We start from the raw sequence: 15570 nt of genomic DNA, 5'->3' as shown, positions 1-15570 counted from the left end.
GCACAAATACAATATACCCTTATACCCATTTTTAATGGGTTCAGGGTATAAATAAGAAGGACATGAATTTAGAAAACTTATTTGCTAAATTTATTGATTATTTACATTTTTAAAACTTTTTATGAGAGACAGCGCTTAGTTAAGTTGTTGATTGAATATTTTAATTGAATACATTTTAAACCCAAATTCTACAGCAGCATATTTAATTTATAATAATGTTAGTTTCACAAAATTTCTAGTTTCTGCAGCATTCAAATATTTTCTGTGGACATATTTTGTTCTCAGACAGCATCAACAATCATGGACCACAACATTCACAACATACTTTTGCGCTTTTAATTTGCAATTTAGTTTTTGCCCCCTCGTTCACAGTTTCGTGCGTCCCTCTTATATATATGCATGTACAATATATATATATGTGTGGTTGACAAACCATTTCCGCCTCAAAAGTTTTGGCGACCCCATCATCGAGTTGAAAGGTTGAGCTCGCACGCTATGTGAATATAGTTCCACACATATAATTATACCCTGTACTCACATAAGTGACAGTATATACCTACTTTCCTTTAAAAGCATCAACAGCTGAGTCCAGCCAGATATATTCGTTTAACTTTGAAACTAACAAGCTATTTAATAGAGACTTGATCCTACATCTCATCAGATATGAATATGGACAAGAAATAAGGTCAACAGCTGAAGAAATTTAACTTTGGCGAGCATCTGACTGTTGAGTACTTTTGGCATTCGGCAATTTATTTCTTTTGTTGCAAGTATAATTTGCTAGAGAATCAGCTAATTGGATTGCAATTGGAGCTGAGCAACATGGCAGCTGCCACAAATGTCCAACCCACATCAACATTGTCACAGGCCCGCATTTTAGGATTAAAGTTGTGGACTGCTCGAGTTGCCTCTGTGTTGGCCCAAATGGTAATTACACCTCCGGCTGAGAGTGAGTGCAATTTTCTCAGCTCCCAATTGCCCCAGCAATAGGAAAGCACATGGAAATGGTAACCGAACTGGGTATTTCCCAATTAAATCTCAGCCGCTTTGATAGCTTTGACTTCTCGGGGGTTTGCCCAATAAAAATGCTACACTAAGAGGCGCAGCAGCCAAAAAAAAAAAAAATGGGGCAATGCAGTTTTTAACCTTCTGCATGTGTGTGTGTGGCTGCAAACAGTTTGTTCACATTTTGCCATGACTGTAAACAGAGCCCCTGTTCGTGGGCGGGGACGAGTCGAAACCAGTTGAGTTTAAACAGTAAAAGTGATTATTACCTGTGCTCAGAGTTACATAATCTGTTGGACTGTGACGTACGTTTTCCCGCTGATCCGCAGGCTGAGTCATCGGCCTCTTGAAATTAAACTCGAATTTATACCAAGGCCTCGACGTGCGCCACAATAATTTTGGGATTTTCTCAAGGCGCTCGCAACGCGCCGTCAGCCCGGACGCAAAGTCGTTGACGCCGCAGCCCACAGACCTACATAGCCAATGGCCAGACCCCAGACCTACCGCAAGTGCGAGCGTGTTGACGTCTCTCTAATAACATCTCGAATGGCCAGTTGGAGCCGTACGATCGGGCGAGTGTCTCTCAGCCATCATCAGCATTGTAGGTTGGAGCTGCCGTCTGGGCTCTTGCTCTGCTCTGGCCCATTGTTTATGGATGTTGTTTTGTTTTGATTTTTTTTGTGCGTCGGCTTGCGGCACAAAAACAACGTTTTTGCTGGCACCTCTTTCTCGGCACTTCTCGCATTTCATATAAAAACTTTGCCGGCCAACGACAGCAGCACAGTCGCTTGGAAGCCAGCTGAAAGGCCTGGTCTGAAGTCTTAAGTGAGCCGTTAAGGATTAAGCTCAACAAACTCAAGTGTCTATAGGAAGCATCAAAAGGTAAATAAGTCAACACAGAAAAAAAAGTGAAGTGAAATGAAGTGCGACGCGTTATGCAATATGCGCAAAAAGCCAAGCCAAGAGAAAGAAAAGTGACACGGGAAAAGAAAAAGCCATGCAATATTGAGAGTGTGTATAGACATGTTTATATCGGTCGGTACATATATACATCTGTTGTGTTTTATAATGTGAACGCTTGATTATAAATTAATTGGGCAATCGCACTCATTTGCATATCTTTGGCAACACAGATGGCGCATCGAGCATTTCATTGACCTTCAATGCTTAATGTTAATTTGAAAGCCAAACAAATCGAGGCACACAATGTTTGGCTTCAATTTTGCAATGATTTATAGACAATAGTTTACACATCTTGAGCAACAATTTTCGGCAGAAAACAATTAATTTTAATTTAAAAGCAACATTTAGCCATATACATAAATTACACTTAAAATTAAATGCAAATTTACAGCCCTACCCCAATAAGGGCCGTTGTTAGATTCATGTAGCATGCTTTCCGGCTGCTTCAGAATATTTAAAGTTTCGTTAAGAGTTTACAGTGCGCTGCTTACTTCTGTGCGCCCGCATTTATTCTGCCATAAACATTTCCCCTTGCCATAATGCGCCGAGCATTGCATAGCCTGCGGCGCTTCCGAGCGCTACCATCAACAAAATTCAATGCAATCGCGTTCTTTGTGCTCTGCTGCATTGATTAAACTGCAAATTTTGGGGGCCATCAAAAGGTAGCTCGAAGCCGTTTCCCCTCCCCCCGTACACACACTAATAGAAAATCAATCGACCTGCTGCCGAGCGCTCGACAAGCAAAAGAGCTGCTGGCTGGCGCTGGAGGGGACGTAAAGCTCATAAATGCAGCACAATTTTCCATTATTTTCGTTCACCAGAATATCGATGCGTTCACCAAATAGTATAATTTCCTCTAAACTATATGAGCAAATTATATGTTTACGTGGAATTTTTGTAGCAGCTTGAGCAAGGCGTAGTATTATTTACACCCCCATACAATTTTGGGGTTTTCGATCGAATTAGCTACGACCAATTACGTTTTGGACAGACTGTTTTCATATGGCCTCGGGGCAATAACCGTGAACAAGGTTTGACCTTTTCTTTATACGCTTTTCGAGAGTTTCTTGGAGATGTATTGGTGTTTTCTGACACCATAGTTTACTGCTGATTGATCAGGACTTCGAATTTAGTTGGCCTTTAATAATTCAAGTGTCTGATGACTCGTTGAGCAAAAAATATGTTTGAATTCAGATAGAGATTTTTGCGAAACTGTGTTACTAGCCAGCACAAAAGTATGTAGTAAAAATTTTAATTGGTAACTATGAGCTTACCAGCTTAAACTTATGCGATAGTCTGATGCATTAATATATATACATGCATATAACTTATTTTTATTAGATTATATATGTAGTATATAAATAAATAACAGTATTAATAATATTGTTGCAAGCTAGGCTAAGCGTCAAGCTATTGGTGTTGATTAATTTATATTTACGCGTTTCATTTATGCTCCGGATTAAATAAATTTCATAAATATTTTGCCTTGTTCGCGAAGTCAATGAAGGGAAATTTGCAGATACTGCAATATGTTACATAAAATGTGTTAAATTTATAGAGTGCATTTAATCTTCGTTGCTTCGCATCTGCTCTTTTTGCTTATACAGTAGATTAGCCTTGCATTTAACACAATTTCAATTACGTGCAGTTGCTTTTGCCGCCTCATTGCGTCCAAAGGGTTAAGTGAACACACAGTGAAGAATAGAAAACCCCCAAGCCAAATAACGAAAAAAAAAAACCAGTTTGATTGCATTTCACTTTGTGGAGGGGCAATCGGAGGTAAAATTCGGCGCCAAAGCCACAGAAAGCTCGCCTATCGGTTTGTTGAGCCAACTGCGGGCAGTAAACGCTCGCTGCTGGCTGGAAAGTGAGAGTTATTACGTGTGCGCAAATAATTGCAGAAGCGGCCGAAAGCTTCGGCAATGGCCATGACAAACGCGATTCCCCAGCAGCAGCTGCAAAGTGTGTCAGTTGTGAGCAGAGCCCGCAACTGTTAAAAGCCAATCAGCTTGGTCAATAAGCAAACGATGAGCGGCGCATAAAAATTGCCAAAAAGCAGAGTACACACACATACACATACACATACACGCACACCCACACACACCTACACATATAAGACAAGTCCCACGTTGTGCTGTTGAGAGTCGCGCCTCAGAGTCGACAAAACAATCGCAGAGAAAACAACGATTGTTGCCGTTTTACCGGTTTGAGCCACAATTGCCCAAAATTCGAAAATCTTTATTTTTTATGTTGCTTGAGCTTTTTATTGAGCGTGCCTCAAACTGTTGTCTTGTCTTGCAGCCAATGACAATGAACGCGCTCGCCTTACTGACCATCGTTTCCTGCTGCGGCATCGGCCTCGTCGCCGGCGATGGACTGCGTCTGCCCGACCAGCAGTCGTCCAACAACATACAGCAGATATACGCCCCGCAGCCACAGCTGCAGCCGCAGCAGACGCTACAGTTCCAGCAGCAGTCACAGCAGCCGCAGCCAGCTCAGCCCGGCGAGGAACAGGGTCGCTCCTCACTGCTGAGCATCTTCGGCTTGGGCAATGACAATGATCCCTATTTGGCGCGCACCAATAGCAACTGCCTGGGCGGCGATCTGTCCGAGTGCTTCAAGACGCAGGCGCTGAACACGTTCGATGAGATCTTCTACAAGGATCAGTATCGGTAGGTACTCTAGCTTAATTTCTCCTATGCCGAAATTCAACCGACTTTCCTCCACAGCCTGTCGGACTTTGCGCGCGTGGTGCGCCTGCCGGAGACCCAGCAGAGGTCGCTGCTGCAGGAGCCCTTCGAGTACTCCGAGGAACCGCGCTCCGAGGACGATGACTGGAATCTGCTGGTGAAATATGCACTGCGTCGCGCCGAACGGTAAGTTTCTAATGGCCTGGCAATTAGTCAAATGTATTCAAGTCTTCCGGCGCGTGGCTCAGCTGAATTAATGTGGGTCGCCACGAGTTTCACAAGCCTGTGCATAATATTTATGCTTCCGCCTTTATTTGACAACTTTTTTAATGCCCTACCCTTTACTTGGCACAGCTTCATCAAGTCCACCGCGCTGGAGTTGGAGTGGCCCGAGGAGCTGACCGAGGCGGGCCGCTACGAGGCGCGCTTCATTGGCAATGACATTGACGACGAGCTGGATGTCGTTGAAAACAAACGTGCCGGCCACTTCTGTAAGTGCACCGCGTTGCTCAGCTCTGTTTGGCAGAGAATAATCTCTTTCCTTTCGCACAGCACGCAAGAAGCTAAAGAAGATGATAATTCCCCTGTTGCTGGTGCTGAAGATCTTCAAACTGAAGCTGCTGCTCTTCCTGCCCTTCATACTGGGTATTGCGGGCCTGAAGAAGATTCTCGGCTTGGCTGCCATCATTCTGCCCGGTCTGTTCGCTTACTTCAAGCTCTGCCGCCCGCCCGGTGGTGTCGGTGGCGCCTTCGGCGGCGGCCTCTCCGGCCTCTTTGGCAGCAAGAACACCTTCCCCGAGTACACGCCCCAGGGCGTGGGCGCTGCCACCTACTACCATCATCATGACCACTTCGAAGGCGGCCATGGCGGCGGTGCACCCGGTCCCTACTATCGGCCGGAGCCATCGTTTGCCAAGCCCTACAGCGACTACTACAGCAAGAGCTACCACCAGGCCGACGGCCAGGTCCAGGCTCAGCAGGTGGGCGGCAACTCCATCAGCTTCGGCGATGCCCAGGAGGGCGCATACAATGGATATTATGGACGCAACACCGGCAAGGACATTGCTGCCGAGCCGCAGGTGCAGCAGCAGAAGAGTTAGATCAGGTTCCGGTCGAGACGAGGTCAGGTTAGGTCATTGTTATTTATTTTGCGCCCTGGCCATATTGCATTCCTATAAGCATATTTATTACGCTACACTGTAAATAAAAGTCCAATATTAAGTTCAAAGCAAATGCCTTTAACAACCCGATGGTGCTAGGAAGGGGCGGGGCAGCTCTTTAATCGAAGGGGTGTGCTAATTAACGGTAGAAAATTTCACTATTGAATGTTTCTCCAAATGTGTTTCGCCTCGCTGTGGCTGCCTTTGAAGCTGCTACAAATAAAATGCAGCTTTTAATTAAGGCAATGAAACGCCGAGGCGAGAAATTGACGGCCAGCGCAAAGGAAAAGTGGCCTGGCATGTTTAATCTTGCTTTTCTTTAACGAGGGCCGTTACAAATATTTTCCAATTGGCAATAATAAAAAAAGAGAATAAGGGGTGGGTCGACCTTTCCTTTAATCAAGGTCTTTTAAAGAACAAACAGTGAGTTGAAAACAGGAATCTTAGAGTCCCACTGAAATTATGAGTTGGCCTACATTTTGAGAGTGAGCTCCTCTGAAATAATGTGTGCTTAGGTTTTCAAATGCATACAAAAAGTATACAAAAAAAAAATTAAATATATGTTTGAACTAATGTCCATCTGGGCTTCCGAATTGGGTTGAGGGCCTTGTCACGTTTTAAATGAGTTTTGAATTTTAATTTATTAGGTTTTTTTTTTAGAAAACAACAATTTAGTGTTTGTTTTGTTAATTTTAAGGAAAAGACATTTTTATTTAGAAGTGGCGTCAGGTCAGCTAGTATATGAGGTATGGAAATTCCCAATATGAATGCACTTTAACTTCAACAATTTTAAAATCACATTATTGAGTGCACAGGATTTTTGTTGGCTTCAGAAATTATTTTTGATTTTTGGAACGGAAGTTTACCAATATCACGAACAGTTTTTTTTTCAGTAAATTTAATATTTTAATAGAAACAGGACTCGTTTCGGACCCTACATGGGCCCTTATGTTAGTTCAATTAAAAGAAAACATTAAAAAAAAAAAATTTATTAAGTTCTGCAAAACTAATGCAAATAAAGTATTTCTCTTTAACTAAAAAGTTTAAATATTGCAACAAATTTATCAAGAGAAATTGATTCTTGCATTTTAGATTAATATTAAAATCGATTTTTGAAAGACTCGCAAACTTAAAGTAATTAGGAAAAATCGATATTGAGAGAAATAATTGAATGTTATTCAAATATTTGTTCTGCAACATTGCGAATGCGAGTAAATTTGTCGAGAAGCTGTAGTCGAGGGCTGTATTGAGCTTTTGCTTTCTCTTTTCTTTTGATGAAACACACAAGAATCAGCATTATTTACGCTGTCTGCTTATCATCAAGTGAGTTCTGGCTTACTCATCAGTTGGGCGCTTCAGCCAATTATTTTTAATTATCTGCTGTCCACGTATTTCTGAATGGAACCTCGTATGGCGTGGCCGGGGACATGGTGTTGGCAGCTTAAAGTCAATTCCAAAAACCGCAGCGCCGTCCGTCCTGGCCTGGCTGGGTGACAACACCGGCAAGGCGACGGCGACGGCGACGACAGCATCGGACCAGGCGACTGGACCACATTTTCCGAAAGAAAGCGGCAGCGGCAGCACTTGAGAAATTGTTATGACTTTGGCCATGGCCAGGGGCAGACAGTCAGAGGGAGGCGGCTGGAGGGGGCGGCTAACTGGCTCGGGCGGACGCAATGTATTTTGATTTTGGTGCGGTTTGATTTGGGACCACGCACAGGCAACGGTTTATGGTCAGATCGTGTAGCGGTTTCTGCGCCAGCCACTTTCGTGGCGTGCCACATTTTGTGGCTCATGTTAGCCTACTTTACTCGCCTTCTTGTTGTTCCTCTTCTCGTTGCTGTTGCTGTTGCTGTTGTTCGTTGGTTGCAGCGTGTGCAATAACTCTGCCCGTGCATGACAGTCAAATTGATTCAATTTGCTGGGTGCACGGTCAAACGAATCATTACCGAACCCTAGCCCCAGTGCAGGCCCCAGTTCTGGGCAAACACAACTCCAATAAATTATGCCCCACTTTGATGTGCAACAAGGCAAGCGTCGCGTGTTTCCAGGTAATGTGAAATTGAAAATGCCAATGCGAGTGAAAATCTGGCCCTGAAATAGGGCACAAATGCGTTGCAAATGACAGGCAACAGCTGCTGTCAGTGCCACACCTGGTGGGGCAGGTTCTGATAAGCAAATGATATACAAACCGATTTGAAACAGGACTTTCAATATGAAGTGTACCCCAAACCAAAACAATTGCTCAATAAACAACTGATGCGAAACCATAAGGAACTTTACTTTAAAAAATGGATTGTTTCAAAGCAAAATCATTTCGGAGAGAAACTTTCTGAGCTTGAGCCCCAAAAAATTATGTATTAAATTAGTATAAAATGTAATTATATTATTATTATTATTATTATTATTATTATTATAATTATAAAAACCTTGACTTTTCTTTTTGGGATTACATACGTGATATAGATGTAAGGAAGGCATTGATTTTAGGTTCTCTGAGCCAGGCTGGATTTGTAATCCAAGCTGAGCTTTGGCCGCAGCTCCACTTTCCCCTTTGAGCTATGAGCAAATATCCATGACAAAAGTCTCGATCACATGTCTGTTAAAGTGCCTGCGCTTAATTGCAGCAACTGAAAAGAGTTTTCACGTTTGCATGCGACGCGCTTTTGACATGCCACCATGCAACAAGAAGCTGCCTACTAAAAAATGCGATAGCACATCGTTGATGCGTCTGTGGGAAGATTTTTGTGTTTGTTGTTGGGAATTGGGTCTGTTGTTTACTTTCAGTCACTTTGTTGTGGCAAAGGCAGGCAAAGAAAACAAAAACAAAAACCCAAAAAGCGAGCAGAACGTAAACAAAGTCAATTGGCCAAAGACAAGGCCAGCAGCGCAGCTTTTCTCAGAATTTCCTTAAACTGGCTGAACAAGTCTGAGTGCCATTTTTCAGCTTTTGGACACACACACAGAGACACATAGACACACACAAGGCCTGGGACTTGTTTGATTAAACGTCGACGCCGCAAAAACAAACATCGACGCCGACGCCGACGTCGACTGCGACTGCGGCCTGCATTGTGTTTGGCCGCTTTTCATATAAAATCGAAATCGCTGGCGGAAAATTCGCATTAGGTTTTCTTATAAGACGACGATGTCAACAGCAGCCGCCGAACAGTCGAGTTCACAGTCGAGCAGAGCGTAGACGGAAAAGCCAACACGCTGCCGGGTTGTTTCTGTTTCTGTTTCTGTTTCTGTGTGTGTGTGTGTGTCAGTGTGTATATGTGTGTGCCAGGACATTTATGAATCGCACAATCTAACAGACTCTATAGTGATAACAAAAATAAGACAACAACTGAAGCAACAATAAAAAAACAAGATGCAAACATTCACTTTCTATACGCTGCTGGGTATGGCCCTCGTTCTGGCCACGGCACGCGCCACGCCCACCCTAAGCGGAAGTGACAACTCGGTAAGGTCAAGCAAAAAAGTTTAACCCAAATAGCAAAGCAAAGTAAGGAAAAACAAGTCAACGATAAGAGTGAAAAATTACACACCAACTCGAGCGGATATCCTTGCCAGCTCTTATCACATTCCAGGCACAGCCCAGGGGCTGCATCCAAATGTCAACCTACGTTAAAAAAATGATTTAAAATAATTGTATTTACTTATTTGTTATCAGGCAGCAGCAGCTGCTGCCAAGCTGTAGCCTTTAGCTAATCGCCTTGGAACCCATTCGCAGATAAACGGGGATTATGGTAACCGGAACGAGGAGCAGATTATGATCAAGCTAAACGAGAAGTGCATACAGAATGACAATCATTCGTGCAGCATGCTCAAGACGATTGTCTTTTTGGATCGTCTGTTCAAGAAGTCCAATTTCGATTTGAGCGAAAATTTCCGCGTGTCGCGCAACAGGTGAGTGACCATATCAGCGAGCTCTTAGCCACCTGTATCACTTATGTATGTGGCCTGGCTAGGGATATGCCGGACGTAGCCGATGATGCCGAGGATGAACTGCTGCTGGCTCGCGCCATGGACTCGGATGAGGAGTCGTACGGCCTGCTGATTGCCAACAAGCTGTGGCGATTCGTGCGCTCGCGTACACTGCGCTACAAGTTCTCGGACAACGCGGACTTTGTGGTGCACAGTGAGCCGCAGGGCAGCCTCAACATTGGCGTCTCGGTGCGGCCTATCGAGGCGCTGGAGGAGGGTCGCGGCAAAATGAAGAACATGGGCCCCATTCTAATGATGATGGCCGCCAAGACGGGCATGGTGGGCGCCATCATGTTGAAGGGTCTCTTCCTGCTCGCAGGCAAGGCGCTGATTGTCTCCAAAATTGCGCTGCTGCTGGCGGTCATCATATCACTGAAGAAGCTGCTCTCGCAGAAGAAGACCATTGTGGAGGTGCCGTCACATCATGACAGCTACAGCTCCGGCTGGTCGCGTGCCCTTGACGGCTTTGTGGAGGGCCTGGCCCAGGTGCCGGCACACATAATGGCACAGGAGGCACAGGACATGGCCTACAGTGCGCAGCAGCCAAGCAAGGTGGCGCAATAAGACGAATGGGCAAAAAAAGAAAATCAATTGCACTACCAAAAAAATGCGAAGCTTTTTATTAACTCTTCACGAATGTTGCATTTACAATCCCCTCCGTAGAGGGGGGAACCCACGCCTTCCTCCGTTTAGTTATGTTTTCTTTTCTTTCTAGCTCTCACTTTTAGTCTTTGTATTTTCTTTTTAATTGCTTTTCCTTTGCTTAAACTACAAACTGTTTGATGTACTTTATTTATTTATATTTATATTTATATTTATTGCTTATTTATATACGTTAATTATGTATTCCACACTAAATAAAATACGTTAAATACACACAATTACAACGTTTGAGCCAACTTGTGCTCCACTTTATTATTTTATTTTATTTATTTTTTTGTCCAGTTTTTGTAGCATTTTCTCTTGCTAATTTCAGGCATATTTCACTAGGCTAAATGTGTGCGTTAGGTCTCTCTAAACTAAGAACAATTCAATTCAATAAATAAACATAAATAGCAATAAATAAATAAGTTAATTATGTTAATAAGCAGCTTAGAGCACGCCTCGTTCCTCCTCCCATCAGATGTTCATATGGCAGCAGTACCTCTCCCTCCCTTCTCCTTCTCTCCTCCAGCTTCTCGCCTCCTCCTTCTTCGCACTGGAACGGTCTTTGGTAGCGGCAGGGACTGCAAAGCTGCACGAATTAGCTATTGGACTCCGAAAATCCCTTGCCCACTCTAGGAGCGGTAAAAGGGCAGCTGCATCTGCGGTTGCACATAGTTGTAGATAAGCGGTCGTCTTGCCGGCGTGGCTGCAACAAATTCACTTATCAATAACCACGCCCACGCTCTTTTCGCCTCTCCTCCTCTTTTTATAATAGTTCATCAAGAGTACGCAATAAGTTTGCAATCAGAGAAATAACTTTTCGCCTTGCCTTTTGATAGCCCGCTTGTGCGCTTGCTTTACGTGCAGCCGCAAAGTATGCAGCGATTTGCAGAGAAAGTGGTTGAGTGTGTGTGTGTGTGTGCACTTTTTAATTGCGGCTTTGTTGTAGAAATAAGTGGTAGTAAAGTCGCAACAGCATAGACTTTAAGCCCATATACAGTTCAGGCAGAACTCCAACTTTTTGCACCACACAGCAATAGCTGCTTAGAAAACTTTGTGGAACGTGCTGTGCCAGCCAGCCTGTCCGCTTACCATTTATGGGTAGATTTAAAAAACATCAGTTGGTGCACATTTCAATTTTGTGGCATGCCACAAAACTGCAAGTTTGTTGAGGGGGGAAGCACACACGGCCAAAGGGCAGGGTTGACAATGAAAAAGTTTGAAATGTGCAGCTCCCAGTTAGTTAAAAGTAATTAAATGTTTGAAAAATTAGTGTGCTGCTTGTTAGACAAAATCTGCTTAAATCTGGTTGCAATTTGAAATTGCATTACAAGTGGGACAACACAGCGTGCCATGGTCCCTAGCTACACCAAAAGTAGAAACGTTTCAGTCAAAAGCTTTCGCTTCAAGCCCCAGATTTGGTACAAGAATTGTTCTCTAATTTTTAAAAATTGTATTCAATTAAATTTATAATTTATAATTATTCAAAAATTTTTCATTTGTATTTTGGCATCTACCACATTTGGCTGGATACAACTGAAAGTTGAGCCACAAGTTGTTTATGCTCTGAAGCTGAGTCTCTCTCATAAGTTGTTAAATTTCATTCAAATAATTTTCGATGGGTTGGCTTGTGGCTTAGTAATTTATCTGGGTAACAGATTTGATTTTGGGTTCGGTGCTTGTTTAAATTATATTTAAATTTCGGGATCAAATTGGTTCGGTTTTAAGCCCGGTTGGCAGCCTTAGGCTTAACTGTCCTGTCAACTCACAGTGCTAATCTCAAGGCCTTAAAGCAGACGCCTCTTTCATTTGTCTATTCTAGCAATAGGTATTACACGTTCTTCACTAAAGCTCTGAGGCACTTAATCTACAGTCCCTTAAGAGCATATATTTTATCAGTATGGAATGATAAGCTTGACGCAAAATATATACAAATATATTTATAAAGGTATGATAAATAATCTCATAATAGGAGATACTCTCAACCAAGCGTCGAGTACTTGCAAAGGCAAGTATTTTATCCACAAGCAGAAGAACGCTTTTTATGCCGGGACTCAGCTGCTTCTCTTCTTAGCTCCACACTATAGAATTTATTGAAATCGATTTTTATCGATTCGGTGCTCTAGATCTCTCTTTCGTCTATGATGTCAGACATACGGATATGACTAGATCCTGATTGTAAGCCTTGTACACTTTACACTTAGGTAAACATTTGCAATTGGTTCAGGGTATTAAAAAAAGAGCGTTGGAATTATGAGAATCTCTCAAGTGTTCATTCACCTTTTCCTTTGCCGTTCAGAGTGCGGTGCTCAGCTAAGCTATATGTGAATGAAATATCTTATACACCTGTTCAGAGCCAAGGCCGTGCAAAGCAAACAATTCTAGGGTATATACACTACTCAGTAATCGTCCTCATAGTCAGCCTCAACGCTGGCCTCGGCCACGACCGCGGCCACGGCGAGCATCTGGGCAGAGAGCTGGCCAGGTCTGTGCCAGCGTTGGGCTGGCGATCTACCAAAGCGCACTGGCCACATTAATTGGGCTATCTGAAACAAGGGTAAGGCTGTTTTATGGCGCCGCACAGAATGCACTTACTCTTCGCTATCCAAGAGTCCTCACGTTTGATCTTGTGGCCCAGTCCGCCGTAGGCGCCGAGCGCGGCCAGCGGATTGGTATTGTTGCTGCCATCGCTGGAGACCTGCGACTGCAGATGACTCTCGGCGGCCATGCTCTCCAGTCCGGGATGGCCGGGATGCGGCAACTGGCCGCCGCCAGCCATGGCTAGCTGATGCAGTGCGCCGGGGAACATGTCTGGCGACAGCTCGGCGGCATGCATAGGATAGTCCATTCCGTAGGGCATCATGTAGGGCGTGTGCTCCGGGTACTGGTACATCATCCTGCAAACGGGAGATGGGAGGAGTGGAGGTTGCTGAGCGTGCGTCCGACTTACTTTTCGCCGGCATTATCCATTAGCTTCTTGATCAGCACAATGGCGGCCACGACAAAGGCTATTTTGGAAAGGATGAGCGCCTTGAGGGTCAGCAGGCCCACCGCCTTGGCGGCCACCATGGTCCAGCCAAAGGTTGTCGCGGCCAGATACATGGGTATGTACATTTGGAACTGTTTCTTGTCCTGATGCTGCTGACGACGACGTCCGCCCAGCAGGCCACCGCCGCCGCCGCCGTCGCCGCCCCCACCCAAAAGGCCGCCGCCGCCGCCGTTGCCGCCACCCAAGAGTCCACCGCCGCCTCCTAGAAGTCCGCCGCCGCCACCGCCGCCGTTGCCCTGCAGGCGTCCTGTTGTGAATTTGTGGAAACAGGACACGTTTTAAGCTTTATGGCTTTAATATTGCTTGATGTGTGAGTGGTGAGTGGGAGTGGGGCCGGGTGGCAAAAGTAGTTTGGACTGGATTGGATTTGTGCTTCGTGATATGATTGATGTTTTCAACAGCATCGTTTGCGCAACGAGCGTCACACCTAATGAATATAAATAATGCCAACTATGCCTACTGCTGCCTCAGGCCATTTATATGCGCCAGAGGTCCTGCCAAGGTTAGGCCGGCGACATATGTTGGCCCGGAGCTACAAACATTAGGTCAACGGGCGGCCGAATGCGGCTCGCATAACAACTACTCAAAATGTACTCCAATTGGACAGCATATGTTTGGGCTCTGATTGGGATTAAGTGACCGCACGGCCAGCCAATTAGGCACAGATCAATCAGGCAACCGTGGCCATTGCCATTACCTGTGCCACTCGACGCCTTCTTCAGCAGCGCCACTTCAATGTAATCGCTGTCGTCCTCGGCCCGCTGCACACTGAACACCATGGGCCCGACGGGCACGCGTATCGCATTGCCGCTGACAAAGTCCATGAAGCTGGACAGAGCACGGCCGCTGCCCCACTTGTGCCTGTGCGCCTCGTCCAGCGGCGGCAGCCTCACCAGATCGAACAGACCCAGCTTTATGGTCTCGCCGCGGCGATAGGAGGCCACGATGCCATTGGCGACGCTGTGCAGGCAGCTGGCATTGTTGGCGCACTTCCAGCTCAGCTTATCCAGCAAATCTGTGTTCTCCACTAACTTCGGTTGCGTGGGTGTCGCTTCCGCTTCGGTGCCCAGCGCATTGGCCGCCCTGGCGCCGCTGCGTTTGTGGATGGCCGCCGAGTTTGGCGGTGCGCACAGAAGCGCCAGCAACGCGCAGCTCGCAGCGATGTACTGCAACATTTTAGCGTTGATTTATTGACAGGAAGAGCCTCTGCTTTTTCTTCTTATTTTTATTTTTTTTTTTTTTATCGAGCACAGTACGGTACACTACACAGCACAACACAGCACAGGATTAGGACGAACACGAGCACGCGGCGTATCCTTCACATGGATGTTCTTCAATGTAGTTGGCAGTTGCTGCAGCGCGTTGCAACAAGCCGCTATAAAGACTAATTACTTGCTATTGCATGCAGCTCAGTTTTATTGTTTAGCCAAGCAACAGCAGCAGCAGCAGCAGCGGCAGCAGCATCCACCGTACAGCGACGGCGGCGCCGGCATCGCAGCAACGCCTAAGCATATTATGCTGTGAACCACTTTGCCACAGTTTTGATTTCAAGACAACCAACTGAGTGACGGCCATCGCTCAGCGGGCATCCAGTTGCAGCAGACAAACATGCCATGCACCGTGTGGCAAAGACGCATCAACATTAAGCAAAAACTTAACAGTTGAACAACAGTGCGTATGCATTATATTTGAGATATTATTTCGTTTAAAACAAAATACAAATTAGACTTCAACTGTGTTGTAATTCAAATGTATGCTATTTTCCAAGACAATAAACATTTATAAACAGTACGACTACATTTGTTTTTTAGTCAAAATGAACATATGGGCAATGGTGCGTATGAGCAACATTTGAGACTGAATGCATAACCAAATAAAAGTAATAATTTGGATAATATATAATAAATAAGAATTGAAAATTAATATTATTATAAAAGAAATATGCATATGTATATATGTATATATTAAAATTCCAATTAAAGCGTGTTGAATGTAATGAAAACATAACCAAATGATAATTATTATTTGAACAATGTGTAATAAGTAACAAAAATATATATAATTATGA

At 44.6% G+C, this 15570-nt stretch overlaps 3 protein-coding genes across 3 annotated transcripts; 2 read left to right on the top strand and 1 right to left on the bottom strand.

Annotated features, from left to right (window-relative positions):
* The first annotated feature begins 1728 nt into the window (after positions 1 to 1728).
* Positions 1729 to 5888, top strand: Osi2 (DUF1676 domain-containing protein Osi2). Its single transcript, XM_002058527.3, has 5 exons — positions 1729 to 1887; positions 4270 to 4640; positions 4698 to 4844; positions 5013 to 5149; positions 5211 to 5888. The coding sequence occupies exons 2-5, from the start codon at positions 4273 to 4275 to the stop codon at positions 5756 to 5758; spliced, it is 1200 nt and encodes a 399-aa protein (XP_002058563.2). The 5' UTR covers positions 1729 to 1887; positions 4270 to 4272; the 3' UTR covers positions 5759 to 5888.
* A 3065-nt stretch (positions 5889 to 8953) lies between these two features.
* Positions 8954 to 10449, top strand: Osi3 (Osiris 3). The gene is made up of 3 exons (XM_032439430.2): positions 8954 to 9284; positions 9555 to 9730; positions 9793 to 10449. The coding sequence occupies exons 1-3, from the start codon at positions 9192 to 9194 to the stop codon at positions 10370 to 10372; spliced, it is 849 nt and encodes a 282-aa protein (XP_032295321.2). The 5' UTR covers positions 8954 to 9191; the 3' UTR covers positions 10373 to 10449.
* Positions 10450 to 10680: 231 nt separating this feature from the next.
* Osi4 (Osiris 4) lies at positions 10681 to 14890 on the bottom strand. The gene is made up of 4 exons (XM_002058525.3): positions 14200 to 14890; positions 13404 to 13749; positions 13049 to 13350; positions 10681 to 11159 (listed from the first exon to the last, which is right to left on the bottom strand). The coding sequence occupies exons 1-4, from the start codon at positions 14675 to 14677 to the stop codon at positions 11086 to 11088; spliced, it is 1200 nt and encodes a 399-aa protein (XP_002058561.1). The 5' UTR covers positions 14678 to 14890; the 3' UTR covers positions 10681 to 11085.
* Positions 14891 to 15570: the final 680 nt, after the last annotated feature.

Source organism: Drosophila virilis, chromosome 2, assembly GCF_030788295.1.
Source record: "Drosophila virilis strain 15010-1051.87 chromosome 2, Dvir_AGI_RSII-ME, whole genome shotgun sequence".
NCBI classification, from domain to species: domain Eukaryota; kingdom Metazoa; phylum Arthropoda; class Insecta; order Diptera; family Drosophilidae; genus Drosophila; species Drosophila virilis.
The sequence above is the reverse complement of the archived record's forward strand: the minus strand, read 5'-3'. Positions and strand labels throughout refer to the sequence as shown.

Bases quoted from the DNA above. Each gene is read 5' to 3' on its own strand.
- Osi2 (XM_002058527.3), top strand. From the start codon at position 4,273: ATGACAATGAACGCGCTCGCCTTACTGACCATCGTTTCCTGCTGCGGC. The intron at 4,845-5,012 runs GTAAGTTTCTAA...TACTTGGCACAG, and splicing joins GCACTGCGTCGCGCCGAACG to CTTCATCAAGTCCACCGCGC. The intron at 5,150-5,210 runs GTAAGTGCACCG...CCTTTCGCACAG, and splicing joins CAAACGTGCCGGCCACTTCT to CACGCAAGAAGCTAAAGAAG.
- Osi3 (XM_032439430.2), top strand. From the start codon at position 9,192: ATGCAAACATTCACTTTCTATACGCTGCTGGGTATGGCCCTCGTTCTG. The intron at 9,285-9,554 runs GTAAGGTCAAGC...ACCCATTCGCAG, and splicing joins TAAGCGGAAGTGACAACTCG to ATAAACGGGGATTATGGTAA. The intron at 9,731-9,792 runs GTGAGTGACCAT...TGGCCTGGCTAG, and splicing joins TTCCGCGTGTCGCGCAACAG to GGATATGCCGGACGTAGCCG.
- Osi4 (XM_002058525.3), bottom strand. From the start codon at position 14,677: ATGTTGCAGTACATCGCTGCGAGCTGCGCGTTGCTGGCGCTTCTGTGC. The intron at 13,750-14,199 runs GTAATGGCAATG...AATTCACAACAG, and splicing joins GAAGGCGTCGAGTGGCACAG to GACGCCTGCAGGGCAACGGC. The intron at 11,160-13,048 runs GTAAGTGCATTC...AATTTGTTGCAG, and splicing joins GGACTCTTGGATAGCGAAGA to CCACGCCGGCAAGACGACCG.